At 50.4% G+C, this 18869-nt stretch overlaps 1 protein-coding gene across 3 annotated transcripts; it reads left to right on the forward strand.

Annotated features, from left to right (window-relative positions):
• The first annotated feature begins 146 nt into the window (after positions 1 to 146).
• LOC102447123 (killer cell lectin-like receptor subfamily F member 1) lies at positions 147 to 15130 on the forward strand. Of its 3 annotated transcripts, XM_075914170.1 has the most exons (8): positions 159 to 325; positions 774 to 1116; positions 2854 to 2986; positions 4246 to 4344; positions 7151 to 7312; positions 9973 to 10127; positions 11769 to 11878; positions 13048 to 15130. In XM_075914170.1, the coding sequence occupies exons 3-8, from the start codon at positions 2902 to 2904 to the stop codon at positions 13169 to 13171; spliced, it is 735 nt and encodes a 244-aa protein (XP_075770285.1). In that variant the 5' UTR covers positions 159 to 325; positions 774 to 1116; positions 2854 to 2901; the 3' UTR covers positions 13172 to 15130. The 3 variants fall into 3 exon arrangements, with proteins under 3 accessions (XP_014434377.1, XP_075770285.1, XP_075770284.1); XM_075914169.1 differs by lacking the exon at positions 774 to 1116 and having other exon boundaries at positions 160 to 325; XM_014578891.3 differs by lacking the exons at positions 774 to 1116; positions 2854 to 2986; positions 4246 to 4344 and having other exon boundaries at positions 147 to 325.
• Positions 15131 to 18869: the final 3739 nt, after the last annotated feature.

Consider the following 18869-nt stretch of genomic DNA (forward strand, 5'->3'; position numbering starts at 1 on the left):
ATTGAGGCTCTTTAATCCTTTTGACTTCTGTAAGGCAGTGTGGCTGCCACCATCTCAGTTTTTCACTGAAGCCTTAAGATCTTCACAGGGGAAACAGAAGCCAGTGATGCAGGAAGGAAACAAACCCCTTTGTGTCTGAGTCACCATTGAATCCTGTTCCCTAGTCAGAAGGGGATGTTTTTATTTTTGTACTCATCGCCATGTGAACGCTTTCAGACTCAGCATAGCTACAGTCAGTTGAGTTCCGTTTGGTTTGCTCTGGACAGTAACAAAATTGACTTTGCAAAAGTGACAAGGAGTCCTGTGGTATCTTGCAGATTAACAGGTGAGTGCTAACAGGGAGTTTAGAGAGGGAGTTGGAAGGGGGCGAGGGTCTCTTGCCTTTCTTTTAAATCCTTTTTCCAGGACAGCAGGTATGGATGGTGATAGGTCTGCTATCGTTACCTGCACAGCGTGTGCCATGTTTGTCTTCCTCCCGGAAGAAAGAACGGATTTCATCTGCACTAAGTGCAAGCTGGTCACCATTTTGGAAGAAAAAATTAGAGGGCTGGAGGCTCAAGTGTTGACCCTACACTCGATCAGAGAGGATGAAGACTTCCTCGACTGCAGGATTAAACGCTGCCTTCCAACACGGCAGGCGGAAGAGCCAGAGAGGGTAGTACAGGAACAGGGAGAGAACTGGCAGCATGTAACTTCTAGAAGGGGGAAAAGGCCAGCACAGGAATCCCCCAGTGCTATACAGGTAAGTAATCACTTTCAGGCTCTCTCCACAGGCTCTGCAGTGGTGAGTGCTTTGGAAGGGACCTCACAAGGAAGAAACCGGAAGGGAACACAGTCTACTGGAAGGCATGGGATGCGTAGTCCTAGGGATAGGGGTTCCACAACCACCACCCCAAAAGAAGATGGGTCGTGGTGGTCGGCGACTCCCTCCTAAGAGGGACTGAGCCATCCATCTGCCACCCGGACCTGGAATCTTGGGAGGTGTGCTGCTTACCTGGAGCTTGAATTCAGGATGTGACTGAGAGGCTTACAAAACTGATCAAACGTTCGGATCGCTACCCCTTCCTGCTTCTCCACGTGGGAACTAACAATACGGCCAAGAATGACCTTGAGCAGGTTAGTGCGGATTATGTAGCGCTGGGAAGAAGGATCAAAGAATTCGGAGCACAAGTGGTGTTCTCGTCCGTCCTCCATGTTGAAGGGAAAGGACTGGGCAGGGATCGTCAAATTGAAGAAGTCAATGCGTGGTTGCGCAGGTGGTATCGGAGAGAGGGCTTTGGATTCTTCGACCACGGGACTCTGTTCCGGGCGCAAGGATTGCTAGGAAGAGATGGGATCCACCTAACCAAGAGAGGAAGGAGCATCTTTGCGGGCAGGCTTGCAAACCTAGTGAGGAGGGCTTTAAACTAGGTTCATTGGAGGACAGTGACCAAAACCCAAATGAGGGACTCATTAGCATACATCATGATCTCATTTGCATATTTTCTGCTGATCCATTTTTGCGCTAGGGGTTCTTGTGCAAAAACAAGCAGTGTGGACATCTCCTTTTTGTGCAAAAAACCCTTTTTGCGCAAGATTGGTAAACCTCCTTCATTCCCAGTCTGTACAATGGAGATAACAGCATCGTCCTACATCACAGGGGTGTCTCAAGGAAAAATACAATCGAGATTCTGAGATACTCCTGAAAGTGCCGTCGGCAGAGCCAGCGTGGATGTCTGTGTATCTCTCGTGGCCCAGAACATGATCCTTCCCCTCATGCCCATTCCCAGATTCACGTAAACAGAGGCCAGGTCACAACCTGGGAACTAGAAGTCCAAGGGGACGAGGGGTTGCTGCAGCATCCTTCAGCTCCAGGCCTAATCCCCAGGGCCTCAACAGCTGCCCTGTGTGCTGCAAGGAGGGAAGATGCTGGCAGGCCCTGCACACCAGGGAGCTCTGCTTCTGGCCCCAGGCCAGGGGTCCTGGATGCCTGCCCCATGCACTAGGGCTTTGCTCACAGCCTCATCTTGGGGACAGGGTGGACAGGTGTAAAGGGGCTGGATTTCAGCACCCACAATCTTAAATATGTGCCTGTCCCACTGGGCTAGAGACACCATCCCTGCCCATTCTAGTTAATAGCCATTGAGGGACTTAACCTCCATGAATGGATCTAGCTCTTTTTTGAACCTTGTTGGTCTTCACAACATCCTCTGGCAGGGAGTTCCACAGGTTGACTGGTGTGCTGTGTGAAGAAATACTACCTGTTACTGCTTTAAACCTGCTACCTATTCATTTAATTGGCTGACCCCTGGTTCTTGTATTAAGGGAATAGCCTGAACTCAGACCTGTCGCTGGCCCAATGAAAACTACTTGGAAAAGACAGACTCTAGCTCCACAGAATAAAAAGGGAGCCTGTTTACAGAAGGTTTTTTTTTTAAAAAAAAAATTCCCAGAACTTTTCACAAAATAAATTAATAATAATTTTTATAAGCTCTTTCTCTAGCTTCTTCCTTTTCTCTTTTACCAGAGGCAAAATGGGGAGAGGGGGAAGGAGGTGAAAAGAGAGAGAGGGATGGGGGAGGGGAAGCAGACAAGCACCTTTTATTGGTCAAGTATCAGCAAACATTTTCAAAGAAATTAACATGTTTGGTGAAGCTTTGCAGCTAGAAAACAAAAGCCACTTGGAGTTTAAAAGTCTTTCTGAGCCACAAACAAAAGACCTGAGAACTGCCCTCACCAGATCACTGGCCAGGTGGACCAGAGAACTGGGCCACACGTTTCCACCCAGATATCGACATTTCCTGTGTGGTCTCACAGTCCCGAAAAGCTGCAAAGACTTGTAAAGGATGCTGACAGTCTGTTTCACTCTGGTAGGCACTTAGCTCTCCTTCTGCTCGCCCAGTACCGAAAAATTCAGGGAAGATGGAAGACGAGGAAGGTTACACGGTACTGAACCTTCGGCCGAAGTGGGGAAACTCAGCACATCTCTCTCCAGCTGGACACCAAGGTATTGACGTAGGTTGTCTTCAGTTTGCGACATATCGCCATGGAGAGGGGTTTCAAGGAAGAGACGGGTAGAAAGCATTTTCCTTGGGTATGAGACCAGGGGTGGTTAAATGGGTGGCTCTGGGTTCTAATCCTGGCTAACTGACGTTGGCCATCCGCTTTCTGCCTCCCGCCATATCTGTCTTCTATCTATTTGTTTTATAAGTGCTTTGCGGGCAGGGATGGGCTCTCACAAGGAACCTGTACAGGGTGCAGAGCAATTTGGGCTGCATTTTCAGTTGGATCCTCTTGGTGCAACCACACAACGAACCCAATTCACAGCTGCAATGGTAGTGAGGATGGAATGGGAGGCAGCTGGCTGTACGGACAGTTCTCTGGAGCAGAAAGTGGCCTTGTCTGGATAAATTGTTACTCAGATGTGTACTCAGCTATTGCCAGTGCTAGATGGGCAGTTTTTATTCTGGTATTGACAGCAGCGTCTTCATAAGCTAGGATTAAGTCTGTGGATGGCTACTAATTCTAGCTCTGCAGACTAATTTTTTTTAAATATCAATTTAAATATTGGCCGAAACTCTTGGTGCGTCCACTCCTCAAGCGCATTTTTGTGCAAGAGAATTGAAAAAACAGAGGGTCTTTGCTTAGTTGTTATTTCTCTTTCTACGAGGAAGAACGCCCTTTTGCGCAAGAGCTCTCTCTCAAGAGGGGAAGAGGGGATTTTGCGCAAAAAGAGGAAAAAGCACAGGTGCCTTGGTGGCCATTCTGTGCGTAGCAATCAGAGCTTACTTTCGAGAGAGCATCCATGCAGTCTGGACGCTCTCTTTCCTTTTGCAGTGTGGACGTGCTCTTGCAGAAGACATTTTTGGGGAAGATCTCTTCCGATAAAAGCTTCTTGCCCAAGAAGCCAGCAAGCTAGACATGGCCTGACTCAGTTTCTCTGAACCATTTCACACTCAAAAATGTCATCGCCCACCTGGCTACGATTAAGTTGTTTTAAACAAATGTGTTGCAATGGTAGAAAAAAATGTGTGTCTGAAAACTGTGGGTACTGGGGGGACTTAGTATTTTTTTGGAAAATGGGTACTTAATAAAAAAAGGTGGAGAAACACTGGTCTAACTGACGCTACATGGGCAGTTGAAACTGCAATTCCTGGGGCTGTATAAGCACCATGTGAGCCAAGAGTGTCACCTCAGTGCGAGCTCTGAGAAGACACAACAACCTGTCAACCTCCCCATTTCCTCACACTGAATCCCATCTCCTAGACTCCCCGCCCTGCCCGCACTGGCACGGGGTCGCTCTGAAGGCAGGAAGCGCCGGGCTCCTCCTCCTGCTGGCGACGGTCACCGGGCTCGGTGTTTGGGGTAAGTGGCTCAGAAGTTTATGCCGCCACGTGAGGCTCCCGCAGGTCCAATGCCCCGCGCTGCCATCCGTGGGGCTACTTGTCTGCGTAAAGGCGCGTCGGCTTGTTGCCTCAAAGCCCCTCACGTTAGGGTGACGGGGCGGTTTGGGTAGGGACGATGAGCAGAGTCTGTGTAAGTGATGCAGTGACCTTCACCCACAGAGCTGGCTTCCTCTTTTATTCCATTCAGCACCTCTGTGCACCTTTAAGGGGCGGGGCCTCAGGGGGAAAGGGCGTGGCCAAGAGCCTCAGGTGGAAAGGGCGTGGCCAAGAGCCTCAGGTGGAAAGGGCGTGGCTCAAGACTCTCAGGCCCCCCAGACAATAGCGCCCCCTGCCTTCTGCCAGCAGTCCTCTCCAGACAGCCCTAAAAATAGGATAATATATAGAGATAAATCTATTTCAGAGCAGGAAGGGAACTCAAGAGCTCATTGAGTCCAGTCTCTCACAGTAGGACTGATTACCATGCCTGACAGATTTACCCTGGTCCCTCAATGGCTGAACTCATAGCGCTAGATTTAACAAGCCAATGCACAACCCCCTGAGCTATCATTCCCCTGGCCTTATGCCTACCTCCCTTAGCAGTTTAAAGGGCTCTGGACACCATTGCTGCAGGAGCTCTGGACCTTTTTAAATAGCTGGGTCTCAAGGCAGGCCTGACCACACAGAATAGATTGTTTTGTTCAGCTGTAACGTCTGCCAGTAAAACCGCAAGAGACTCCCTCATCTCCAAGAGCAGAGCAAAGTGTTGTACAACCAGCTACGTAGTGGGCTGGACGCATGACTCGCGTACGGTCTGCTATGAAGAAGGAAGCTTGCTCCAGAGCAGATCAAGATATTTTTTTTTTAAAAAAGGATTTTATTCAGACAGTAATTTCCCTTTTCTAAAAAGGTTTTTGATGAAATTAAAATCAAAAGAGCCTTTTTCCTCTCCATTTTGGGGCTGCTTGGTTTTCCCTCTCTTCCCCCTTTGTATTCTTTTTATTTTATTTATTTATTCATTCTTTTTTCATTTGTGGATTTTTTTCATGAAATTTTTCAGATCATTTTTTCTGACTTTTGTCATTTTTCACGTTCATCATGGTTTTATCCCCTTGTCCCTCTTCTTATTCTTTAGTCACTTATCCATTTGCTGAGTTTTTTCATGAAATTGTTCAACTATATATTTTTTATTTTTGACATGTGTCATTTTTATGGTGATTTTTCCCATCTTTCCTCTAACTTTTTTCTTTCTTTTTTCCAATCAGTCTGAAATAAAGCCCAAGGTTTTTGAAGGTTGGGTTTTTTTCTTCCATTTTTCATTTCTTTTTCATGTCGCAACTTCTGAAAACTCGCAGGGTGGCCAAAAGAAAAATGAGTACACCTGGGATAGCGTTCCTTCTATCACATTTAGTAGTTAAATGGGAGAAAAGACAAATGGGAAAAGGAGAAAAATTAAAAACCAAAAATGGAAGGGGGAATAAAAATTTGAAAATCACACATTTTCATAGAAAATGTTCAGAAATGAGGAGTTTTTTTATTTGGAAACTTGAAGAAACCTAACTTTGATGGTTCCCCCCACCCCCATTAGCTTGCTTGTTTGCTTGCTCTCATCCTCTCTCAACCTCCTGTAAATGTACAGGGACACGCCCTGCATTTTGATGCCAGCCTCACTGTAGCCACACAAAGGAGTCTGAGCCTCTTTAACTAGAGCAGTTTCTAACCCTGGATAAAAGTTCTTTGGTTCAATTCCACCTGTCAGCCCAGAGACCTCTGAAGCTTAGTGCTTGAATCTCTCCAGCTTGTGCTAAATGCCAGCTGGCGCTCAGCTAAGGCTGTAGAGCTCACTCATTCTCAGGCCAACCTTATATTACACCTGGATAGTTGGCTTAAGATAGGCAACTCCAGCTATGCAAACAACATAGCTGAAGTCGACATACCTACAGCAGGAGGTTTGATGGAAGCTAATGTTCCCGTCAGTTTCGCTAACGCCTCACAAATGGAGGAGTACAGGCACTGATGGGGGCACCATCAGCATTCCATTTAGAGGGTCTTTACTAGACCCACTAAAACAAATACCAAAAGATTGATCTTTGGCACATATAGGTGTGGCCTCCCTGGATGTGATCTAAGTGAGACAGTGAGCCCCACCCAGAAGTGTGAGAGTTACGGATGGAGACTGACAATGTGTTCCTCATTATTGAAGCTCTGTAATTCTTTCCACTTCTCTGAGGCAGTGTGGCCTTCACCATCTCAGTTTTTCACAGGGGACACTGAAGCCTTAAGATCTTCACAGAGGGAACAGAAGCCAGTGGTACTGGGAGGAAACAAACCCCTTTGTGTCTGAGTCACGGCTGAGCCCTCTTCCCTAGTCAGAAGGCGATGTCGTTATTTTCGTTCTCATCGCCGTGTGAACACTTTCAGACTCAGCGTAGCTAAGGTCAATTGAACGCCATTTGGTTTGCTCTGGACAGTAACAAAATTGACTTTGTCCGCTTTGGGTGGGCCTTGTTATTTCAGAATGGAAGGCGCCACGGTCTGCTTAGTAAACGTTGGTGTAATTGTGAACCGAGTTCCATCGACTTCTGCCGCTTCTGTTTTGAACTAAGCACGTCCCAGCTGAGATTTTAGCACGGAAATCACCACAGCTGGGTTCCCACGAGCCTTTTGTTATGTTAGTGCATGTCCAGCTGCCACCAAGGCCAGACTCACCATCCCATCGCCGCCCCACACGCCGTCTCTCCTCGGCCACGAGCAGTGACAGCCCTTCCCACAGGAATTCTGTTCTGAAGTTTTTCAGGGCTGCCCGAGTAAAGCGGAGGAGAGGCCAGCCTGGACAAGCAATGGCGTCATACCAATCACCAGTAATGGAAGAGCATACAACTCCAGTTTGGAGGACTTGGTTTCTCGTCTGAAGCAGAGCGTGTGTGATCCGGCCCAGATAAACTCAGCAGGTAACCTCAGCTCATTGTGGGGCGCACGTCACACCCAAGTCTCCAGGGGGTAGCTGCCCGTCTCACTCACTGCTGTGTGCGACCTGCGTGTAGGAAATCTCCCCCATCTGCATTCATGACCCATGGAAGTTGATGCCAGGACTTACCAGGGCTCAGGGCTGCCCTTAGGATCAGGGCATACCAAATTCCGGGTGCCCCTAGGCAGCCGCATGTGCTGGTATGTCCAGTGTCGGTCCGAGCCATTCTTGCTCCCTGGGCAGCGGGCATACGGCGCATGCGCAGCCCCACCCCTGGACAAGCAGCACTCCTACAACTGCAATCAGGCATCCCTCCATAGGTTGGCGCCCCGGGCAGCTACCCAGCTAACCCCTGCTTTAATCCAGCCCTGGGTGTGTCTATGGGTGGCCCTGACCACCCTCTGCTGATCCCTCTCCAGCCCAGCTCCTTGCCCCCAGCCCCCTCCTCCCCACCCACCCACGTGCTTCTATTGCACAGCTGACCGCTGGGAAGAGGGCTCCCTCCTAAGTGGCCTCTTGGCAGGCTGGATCCGGCCTGTGGAGGTCCTTTTGCCCACCCCTGCCCCAGTGTCTCCAGTCAGTCATGCAGCAAGACCTGGGGCTAAATTCCACGTGGTTCCCAGAAGTGGCTGTCAGCTCGCTAGGCAGGTGCCCCTGCCCGCGTGCAGAGTCCACCGGGCAGCTCCCATTGGTCAGGAACCGCAACCAATAGGAGCTACGGGGGTGGTGTCTGTAGGCATGAGGGCAGCGTGTGCAGCTTTTCCAGCCACCCCCTTTAGGGGCTCATAGGGAAGCACCATGAGGATCTAACACCCACTGCTGAACCCCAACCTCCTGCCCCAGCCTAGAGCCCTGTCCTGCACCCCAACCCCTTTTCCTTTTCCCCATCGCAGAGCCTGCACCCTCCTCCAGAGCATTCACACCCCACCTGGCATCCAACCAGCCTGGATCCCTCCCCACACACTGAATCCCTCATGTCTGGCCCCACACAGAGCCCACACCGCCAGCGTCAATCCTCATAGCGCTGCCCCCCCAACTCCCTGCCCCAGGCTGGTGAAATTGAGTGACAGTGGGGGGACATGACATGCAAGAGGGATGAAGCAAGGGGTGGGCAGGGCCTCACAGAAGGGGCGAAGCTTCAGGGGAGAGGTGGGGCAGCCGTGTTCAGTTTCATTCTACTGGAAAGCTGGCAAACCTGTGAGCCGGAAACCGGTGCAAAGGGGCTTGTTTGCTGGAGTAGGCACTGGAATGAGGCTGACAGCCCAGGCACTGGGATTGAAGACCCTGACTTGCGACCCGACGGTCCCCAGGACCCACTATTGCTGGGGGGACCGTATTTCCCTATGCCCAATATTGGACACCAAGGCGGAGGCTGCTGGTGCACAGCGTGGGGTGGCAGAAAGAGGAGCTGTTTGGCATTCGAGCCTCCAGTGGCTGAAGTTCCTAGTGCCAGCTGCTCCTCGCCCCTAGCGGGGGGCGGGAGCTGGCAGTCAGGGCTTCAGCCTGAGGCTCTGGAAAGTCCGGCAGATTCCCCCTTCATTAGGGTGCCCAGGGCAGGGTGACGCTCCTCCCTGATTTTTTTCTATGTCCCTCCCGCCGCACCCTGCCTGACTCCACTCCCCACCTGCTGGTATCTGCTTTGCCACCAGCCCCAAATAGTGCTGCTGCCGCTGCACTGACCAGGAAACTCAAGCACCAGCAGGGGGCCTTCAACTACGGGATATTTTGCCCTCTTTAAAAAAAAAAATTGAGGATGCCTTGAATACAGGGCAGTCCGGTAAAACCAGGCCTGATGGTCACCCTGGCTACTGCTCGCTTGGAACTGGAATCAAAGCGCCAGCTTCCTTTTTTCTGGGTGGGTTTGTGACCCCCTCCTCCGCCGTGAGGTCCTGCCCCAGCTCCGCCTTCTTCCCCCCTACCCCAAGGCCTGGCCTTCACTCTGCCCCCTCCCTTCAGGCCCCAATTGCCTCCTGCCCCCCACCACACAGCTGTGGCTGGTGGTTGATGCACAACGGCTATTTTTCCCCATTGCCACGCGAGTCGACGCCTGTGACTCTCCCGGCGTAAAGTTCCACACCTCGGGGATCTGCCGCCTTCCCCCTTCCTGCCATCCCGAGCCAAATGCCTCTTCCCCAAGCCGTGGGCTGAATGGCTATTGGCCTCCAGGGCCAGAGCCTACCTGGCCAGACTATAGTGTTTGCCTCTGAGATGTGACACACTGGCCATGCTACCGGCACCCTAAGGGCCTGGGGTCTACAAGCCCCAAAATTTTCAACCTACTTTGGGTGTGTGCCCTTAGTGCAGACAGAGAGGGGTTTAGTTCCTCTTGGGGACTGTGGGTGGGCTGCCGCTTGGCCTCCTCCCCAGGGAATGCGACTTCCCCACCCTTTGCCCCTCCCATCTGGTAGCAACCAGGCTTAGAGGATTTCGGCAGCCCCCTTGGTTCTGGGACAGCTCAGGGAGTTTGCAAGCTGCCCTCAGCTCAGAGGAGCTGGGAGGGGACAGCAGCCGGCTACCGGAAAGGCTGCCACATCTAGTTCTGGACCATGGCTCTGGCTCCACGGCTGATTGAAGGGAAAGAAACCCTCTGTGTTAGGAAGTGCCTGAAGCAGTAATGACATTTCTCTCTTCTCACCCCTGCAGGGGGCGCCAGGTGCAAACTCTGTCCCGTGAACTGGCGGCTGCATGAGGACAAATGCTATTGGTTGTCGAAAGAGCTGAACAGCTGGAGCGAGAGCCGTGAGGACTGCACAAGGAAGGGATCTGAAATGCTGGTGATCCAGAACACGGAACAGATGGTACCGTGCATTGTCTGTCGGGCACAGCGAGAGCCGTTCCTCGTGTCTCCGTTCTCTGCTACCTGTCTCTGTACAGGGGTCTCCAAACTCCATTGCCCCACAACCTCCTTCTGACACTGAACATTACTCCATGACCCCAGGTGCTGGAGTGGGGGGTGGAGCTGGGGCCCAAATCCCCCCACCCTGGTGTTTTGCTTCACGTCAGACCTGTGAGTCTCACATTAATGGAGTTGTCAGAATCAAAATAGGGTCACAAGCTACTTTGGGGTCCTGACTAACGTTCCCTCCAATCTTTTCCACCCATGCGAGGATCATTCCCATCCATGTGCGGAATAAATGTGTTCTGTGCACCAAGGCTTGTACAAATGTGCACCACCAGTGGAAACACAAACCCAGTGGTGAGGGCTCTTCTGATCCGTGGGGCAGCTTTGGAATCTCTCCTCAGCGGCCAAACAATGGGGCCAGGTGGCTGACATGGGTTCAAAGGCTAATTGATGAGAACGTGGTTCCAGCCCCAGCAGTGAGTTAGACATTTTGTTCACAGGCCAGCAGCTCAGAGAGCGAAGACTCTCGCTATCTCATTAGTGCTAATGACATAAATTACAGAAATGACACAAATGACAAATTATTATGCATTTTATACGAGTAGATGTACCGAGTGTTGCTCAAGTCTGTAATGATATAACAGGTGGGAGGGGGTAGAAAATAAATGAAAACTGTCCGTGCTTCATTTCCATATTTGTATTTTTTTTAAATGAAGGAAAGTGAGGGTTTGAGTGAGGGTTTGGGGGTAAGGAGAGGCAGGGGGCGGCTGGCTTAGGGCAGACAAGGTGGGCATAGTGGGTGGGGGCTTCCAGCGGGGCAAGATGCCGGGGCAAGATGCCAGAGCAAGGGGCCACGAGAAGGAAAAATAGGTAACAGTGGGTGAGACGCTGGCCAAAAGGGGGCGCTCTGGGGCTGAAAAGTGCCAGCAGGAGGCACCCATGGGGGTGAGTCACACCCTGTTACATGCCCCCAGTGGCTGCTGTTAGTATCATCTTCCTCCCATCTGTCGCTCTTCCCCTCCTCTCTCTACCCCCTCCCTTTCCATGGTATGGAAAACAGTCCCATTCCTGGCACTTCCTGTTGCCCAGGTACAACCAAACCTTGGCCTTGGGTTAAGTTTGGGTGAGAGGAAGTTGCATAACAAATTGGGTGCTGCAGCTTTTATGGTTTAGGAGGGGTTCGTGAACAAAGGGACTCACAGGCGCACAGACAAACTCGTTCTAAAATAGCAGATCGAGAGGGGGTGGATGGGGATAGATGGTAGCACAACCAGGGCAGCCGGTTAGGGTGGCGGTCTCATGCTGTGGGTTGCTGGCTGTGCCCATTAGGGGAGACAGTCTCTGAGCCAAAGCATTTACAATCCAAATGACCAGATGGTCCAACATCAGGGCATGATCCCCACTTTACGAAAGGGAAACTGGCACTCAGAAGTCAAGGGACTGTCTGCAGCACAGCGTGTGGTGTCGGATTGTTGCTGGGAGGGTTTTCTGCATTCGTGCATCTCGGGGTCTGTCTTAACACCGGGTGCTGTGAACACTGGGGCAGAAATAAAAAACGTCTAGAGCCTCAAACCTTCACATGGCCCTTCTGTTGCAGGATCACCTGCAGTCGGCCCTACCAGAGGCAGATCATATTTGGATTGGATTAGCATTTAACTCATCCCAGGGGAAGTGGACCTGGCTGGACGGTGCCTCTGTCCCAGAACTGTGAGTGTTACTATTTCATGCATGGAAGATGCCTCGCCGTGCCATTTGCTGGGTTAGAGCCTGCAAGGTGCCCCACGCCAGCTGCTCAGGGCCTCCTTGGTGTGTGGTCAAAACTAGTTGTCTTCACTGCACATCTGCCACCAAGCTGCCCTGGATTCCCAAGGGAGGCGAGACAGACTCACTGGAGTCCTGGCCACTGAACTCTACTCGCTCTGAAAAAGGCCGCCTCTGCCCAGGGAAGCTAGTTTAGCAGGGGAGAGGCCCTGGCCAATGAGGTCACCTGTGGGGCTTGACCTAGAGGTCACCTGACAGAGGATCGGGAAGGCTACAGAAGGACGGGAGCCGACCTCTCCTTCTCCTCAGCCCATCTAGAGGTTCCCTTTTGCTTGTCTCGGGGGCGGGGGGAATCAGGTGTCGTCTCAAAGTCCCTTCCAGTTCTACAGTCCTAGGGTTCAGATCTGGTCAAGCTGAGGCCATTTGCATGTAGGGCAGAGGGAGTTTTTCCCGGAAAATCAGACGCTTTTCTGGAAAAACTTGCCAGCTGTCTACACCGGCTGCTTGAATTTCCGCAAAAGCACTGACTTCCTACTGTAAGAAATCAGTGCTTTTTGCGGAAATACGATGCTGCTCCCATTCGGGCAAAAGTCCCTTTTGCACAAAACTTTAGCGCAAAAGGGCCTGAGATTTGTTTTCCACAAAAAATCCCCGATCACGAAAATGGCGATCGGGGCTTTTTTGCGGAAAAGCGCGTCTAGATTGGCCACGGACCCTTTTCTGCAAAAAAGTGCTTTTGCGGAAAAGCATCCGTGCCAATATAGACGCTCTGTTCCGAAAATGCTTTTAACGGAAAACTTTTCCATTAAAAGCATTTCCGGAAAATCCTGCCAGTCTAGACACAGCCATACAGACCCATCGTGACCTGAGGAAAAGTAAAAGGTCCCTTACAGGAGGCAGGCAGGGCAAGAATGTGTCTTTGTGCCTGTATAAAGGGTCGTGTTCTACTGGGCCCCACTCGTCTATTTGAATGGATTGCACAGGGCAACCTTCCTAGGTGGGGTGTATTGCACTCATGGCCCCTGTGTCTGAAAAGGAAAAAAAAGTCCCATAAAGAAGAGCTGTGACAGGCTCCTTAAACTAAACTGACCGCGACTTTCTGTTTCATCCGGCAGGGGCCCAAGGATGGGTAAGGTGAACACGAACAGCTGTGGAGTGCTACAAAGGAGGAACATTGAGTTTGAAAACTGCAGCGTTAAATTGAAATGGCCGTGCCTGAAAGCCGCCTTCCCGCTTTAGACTGCGGCATGACCGTGGAGGAAACCAAAGAGCCCAACGTCTCAGAAACCTCTGCCGTGTGTTTCAGGCTCACACAGCTGCCGAACCCTGGCTGGGTGCATCAGCCACGGCAGCTCTGGAGTCAAAAGGGCGAGATCCCCAACTGATGTTGATCTGCACTGTTGACATCTGTGGTTTTACTGGTCACTGAAGAAAAGCAAACCCAGTGACCCCCCCTGGCCCATCCGTGCTGCCCTTTTCCCCATTGCTGCCCCCTGGAAGAAAGAGGGACGCACACCTCCCCCGGGGTGGCAAAGCCAGGGAGCTAGTGTCCCCAAAACAGAAATATTGTGAGTCCACATAATTGGCCCACGGCTGGCAGGTTGAGGACAAGAGCAGCACCTGGAGGGTTGAACAGGCCTGGGAGCAGTCCTGCAGTCTTCCCATCCTGCAGTCCCCTCTCTGTTCCTAGTCCTATGGAGATATACCTATCTCATAGAACTGGAAAGGACCTTGGTCATAGCAGGATCAATTACCGTCCCGGACAAATGTGGCCCAGATCCTTAAACAGCCCCCTCAAGGATTGAACTCACAACCCTGAGTTTAACAGGCCAAGGCTCAAACCACTGCGCTGTTCCTTCACCACTATGTCTCAGCAACTCCCTTCACAATTCCCTCCTGTCTCCCTGCCCTCCTCCCCCTCCCCGGCAGCTTCTCAACTTCCACCCGCTCGTAGTCCACCTTTAGCCTGGCTTCCTTTTCCATCCTGCCACCGCTGGCCATGTGACCTCTTAACCCTTTCTGGGCTGCAGGGCCTTTTCCAGCACCGCCCGGCGGTGTGGCCGGGATGCCAGGCCTGGACCTGGCTCTGGGGAAATAAAAACTTCTGTGAAAAACATGTTCCTGCCAAGCACGAATTTTATTTAGTTCATACCATACAGCGAGATAAAAGCCTCCACTTGAGATCAGGGCCCCCTTGTGCCCAGAGGTGCACGCACACACGAAGGGAGCTCACAGCGCATAAGCCTGGCTTTCGTTGATCACAACATGTGCGCTCGTAGCCTGCACAACCGCCTGGCTCTGTAAATGACGGTGAGTGTGAGGTTATGTAATCAATTAGCTGATTCGCTAAACCACGGCTGAAAGAAGGATGTACTGGAGACCACTCTGACCAGTTCCCCCAGTGTCGAATGGCTGAGAAACCATTAAAGGATGAATCCAACAATCCCCTTCAGTAGTATAACGGCCCTACCAACAATCAAATTAGCCCCGCCCCCTGACCCCGGAAGCCCCGCCCACCCCGTCACCGGAAAGCCCCGCCCTCGGGGGTAATCCATCCGGGGTCAAGAGGGGCAGGTGACCGCAAGTAAGGGGTGTCATGTGACCCCTCTAAGTACTCGCCCTGCCTCCCTCTACCAATCAGGGATGGACGATGACTTTCTAGAAACCTTTGAGAAATTGCACATCGGCAATCCTATGGGAGTAAATCTATCTTGGGCCAGCTGTTTTTGCTCATATCTAACACATGGCTCTCGAGAAGAATGAATTAACTCGGACTCCCTAATAGCGATAGTGGTGGGGGTGTCATGGTGCCCATTTGCAGACGGCTGTAAAAGGGTGTGTTAATCCAGATGCTTAACAAAACTTGTATTAAATGTGTTGGTGTGAATGTGTTCCTTCCATACTTACAGCATCTTTTACTAACACAAATAACAGTCATGTCTACGCAGATTGCTCTGTTAGAGAAAATATATTACACTTTTGTTGAACGGGGTGGATGTGAAAATTAAATTGACATGCAGTAAAGAGGCCTTTTGTTTAATGGGCGATGCAGCTGAGGGTTTTAAACTGCGCATTGTATCAGCCTCCCTCTTTTTGAAGAAAGTGCGTGTGGCCCCGGGCGTCCGTCTGGGGCATGCGGAGGCCCTGCTTACCGCTAATGCTAAATAGCCTGTGGACCGTGTGGGAATGAAAGTGTTTAGCATCGCAGCAGGGTCAGTAACCAGGAGAACTTGTTCTTGGGACAATTACCCAAAATACTTGTCCTAGGGTTTGTAGATAGACGCCTTTAGCGGAAGTTACGCTAAAAACCCATTTCATTTTAAACATTCTGATATTAATTTTGTGGCCCTGTATGTGGATGGTGAACAGATACCAACCAAACCTCGGAAACCAGACTTTGAGGCTGGCCGCTGTGTGAGAGAATACATGAATCTGGTCCAGACAGCAGGCAAACACATGCAAGATCGTTCTCTGTTAATTGACCTTAAGGAATTTGCAGGGGGTTACACCTTGTTTGCCTTGGATCTCTCTCCTGACCAGGAATGCGCGGACCAGTATTCGCTGATTACAACAGGGAACCTCAGAGCAGAAATCCGCTTTGGGAAGGCTTTGACGGTCACCGTCAATATGATCGCGTATGGGGTTTTTGGCACCGCAATAGAGATAAATCAGAGGAGAAACGTTCTGTTTGAGTACATGTGAAGATCGACACCGTGCAGCTCACGTGTCTTATCAACAGACCCTTATACAAAGGAGAATTTCTTGGATGTGTTACCTTGTGATTGGCTCCCTGGTGGCAGGTTCTCTGAGGCCCCTAGGTTTGGTAGTCAACACGCACCCTCACAACCAGCCGGGTGAACACTGGCTTGCCTTGTATCTGGCAGAGCGTACCCGCGGAGAGTTTTTTGATTCATATGGACACCCCCCGAACAGCGCCTTGTTTCCTAGAAGCATTATGAAATTTTTAAACAAAAATGCCACCGACATTGTGTTTCACACTAGACAATTACAACACCCCCTCTCTGTCGCCTGCGGCTATCACTGTGTTTTTCTTGCATTACCGTAGCAAGGGTTTATCTTTTGACCAGATTTTAAAAATGTATTCTAATGACTTAATGAAAAATGACCAGATGGCGATGAACTTTGTAAAAAGTAAATTTAAATATTTGGGCATGCCTAGTCTTGCTCAAAACATGTTTCAGCAAACTCAGACATGCGTATCCTGCAATGACGTTCATAGCCATATTGCTCAGTAAAGCACCCCAGGTGAGGAATTTAAAGGCAACTGATGTTTTTCTTAATTTTTGTTCTTAAAAACAATGAACAATTCAGAAAAAAATACCAAGACATAATAGATAGATAGATAGAAGTGTTTTATTTAAAGCAAAATGTGATCAAGTTCAAAAATTATTTTTAGAACATGACAAACTTCACACACTGAGCCAGTCAGATAGTTTAGCCAATTTTTGTTTTTTAGAAGGCAAAAAAGAGTCGGTGTTTCTCGATCCATCCCAGCGTCAGTGGCCGAGGCCTTCAGGCGTTCCAGAAGAACTCTGTTGTCTGCACTGCCCATGATGGAAGATGGGACGCTTAGTTCTGCCGTGGCATTTATAAACACATCCCACCCTTTAGGTACATGTCTGCTAGGGACAGAACGCGTCTGGGTGACGGCTCTGACTTAGTCAAGCACGTTAGAACCATTAACCACCGAGCCTTGTACACAAATGCACCTTCATCATTCCAGGAAGTGATAGTGCTGCTAAATAAGCTGGGCCAGGATAAAACTGAGGCATTTTTCTTATAACGCTTATTCACGTTATCCAACACCTCCTGACCCACAGAGTCTGAGGAGTTTGCTGTTTCTGGAGGTTTGGCGGTGTCACTCTGTTCCGGTAGAAACAGACTTATTTTCCCTTTATCTGTATCACTTTGCCTCACGTACGTTAGGTACCTCTGAAGCACAGCGCTGTAGAGTTTAGCCTTTTCGTATTCGGCTACGTCAGTCCTTTGAAGAACAGGCTTCATTTCAGCATCCAGTAAGCGACTTGCGGTTGTTCTGATATTTTCCTCCACTGGCTGGGCACCAGGTACATTTTTTCTGCATACTCCATTATCGGTTATTCAAAAGCCCCGTTATCAGAGGGACAGCAAAACTTAAGGGCCGATAAGTCCCCCAGACTGCTTCACCAGATGCTTCTTTCTTTTAAGCGAGACCCTTTTATTAGACAATGTTTTTATAAGCGTGCGTTTTTTTCCAGCACGCTCGCTTGATTCTGCATCTAAGGCACGTTTCCTTTTAAGGTATTGAGTGCTATTTCTGAGATGGCCGCTACTAAATCGTCAGAGGACGAACACAGTATAGCCTTCCTTTGCTGCGGGGGTGATTTGCTAAGTAATTTTAAAAGAGCCAGGTTTCTCTTCACGCGGCTAGACATGTTTTCGGTCGGCAACCCCCAGCTGTTAAAAAGGGTCTGCCGATAAATCGTCTCTTTTTATATCCGGCGGGTGTTCTTTTCAAAGTCTAAGCCACCGGCCAGTCTGGAGGGAAGAGACCAGTTCTTCGTCTATAAGCTTCTAGCGTGGACGCATTTAAATCCGCCACCAGGTAGCCATAAGGTCTTTTGGTAGCATCCTCAAAAGCTTCTAGAAAGAATTGAGCCTTGCCGGGGTACATTTGCCGAGCAAGCGTAGCGATTTGTAGTTTATCCCTGGGGTTTTTGAACAGAACCATGTACTTAGCGTTTAGCTTAATCGTACGGCTCTTTTTCCCCTGACAAAATACGTTCTAAACGATATACGTAATGCTCAAGTTCTTGTGGTGCACGTACTTGGTGAAGGCTCTCAATCTCATCCCTTTCACAAGCGGAGTTCATCAGATCATCCACCGTAATCAGATTCACTTTATTAGTAGGAAACAAACGATCATCGTCAAAAGCATTAGGCAGACCCTCCACAAAATTGATAAAGGGATATTTACAGAGCAGTTCTTTATACAGAGGTTGCCAACAACTGTAACGCCACACAATATTCTCAGGCATAACAGACAGTGTGTGTTTGGCATTATCCAATACGTTTTTTATAAACGCATGGCACCCAGCTGCTGCTCCGTGGTGGGCACGGCCCAGGCGCATGGTCCCTGGGCTCCCTCTCCTTCCAACCCCCCCGTACACAGAAGGGGAGCATGATGGTACTCACATGTGGAGGCCTCCCCGGCCTCAGACGACACAGGTGAGCGGCTCAGTGGGGTGCCTCGGGGGTCCTGGGCAGGCTGCCACCAGGCTCCTGGCTCTCGGTGTCCTCCTCCTCCTCTTCAGTGTCAGGGAGTGGTCCCTCTGCTCCGGGGTCTATCACCTCCCGGGGGGCAGGGACGGCGTGAGCCCCCAGGATGCGGTCCAGAGCCAGAAAGTGGGGGCAGGCCTCCGGGTCCGCCTCTGGCAGGCAGGCCCGGGAGTAGGACTGCCGCAGGTCCTTAATCTTGCAGCGCACCTGCTCCCTGCTGCGGTGGTGGCCTCTGGGGGCCAGGCTGGCAGCTATGAATAACGTCATCTAGAATAACTGTATTCCCCTACGTATGGCTTCAATAACCCGTTCAGCTGAATTTATTTGCTGAAGCTTGACAAAACGAAATTCTTCACAATACACTGACCCCCCAAATCTAGGTACGTCACGTTGCCAACTTCTCACTCTCTCCGCATACAACGCTGGATTTTCAGGGGCACTTGGGGGTTCCTCTACGGGACCATTAGGGGCATCTTCTACCTCAGATGCTATTTCAGAGTCAGAGCAGTCTCTGAGAGAGTCATCAAGACTAGCCAGGGACCCGTCTACAGACTCCTCCCCACCCCGCAGGTCAGATAAGCCATTTTGTGAGCCTCCGGTAGGGGGCATCTCTTTTTGGTATTTTCTCCTCATCACCTCTTTAAAAAAAATTTGCAGT

The sequence above is a fragment of the Pelodiscus sinensis genome, chromosome 32 (assembly GCF_049634645.1).
Source record: "Pelodiscus sinensis isolate JC-2024 chromosome 32, ASM4963464v1, whole genome shotgun sequence".
NCBI classification, from domain to species: domain Eukaryota; kingdom Metazoa; phylum Chordata; order Testudines; family Trionychidae; genus Pelodiscus; species Pelodiscus sinensis.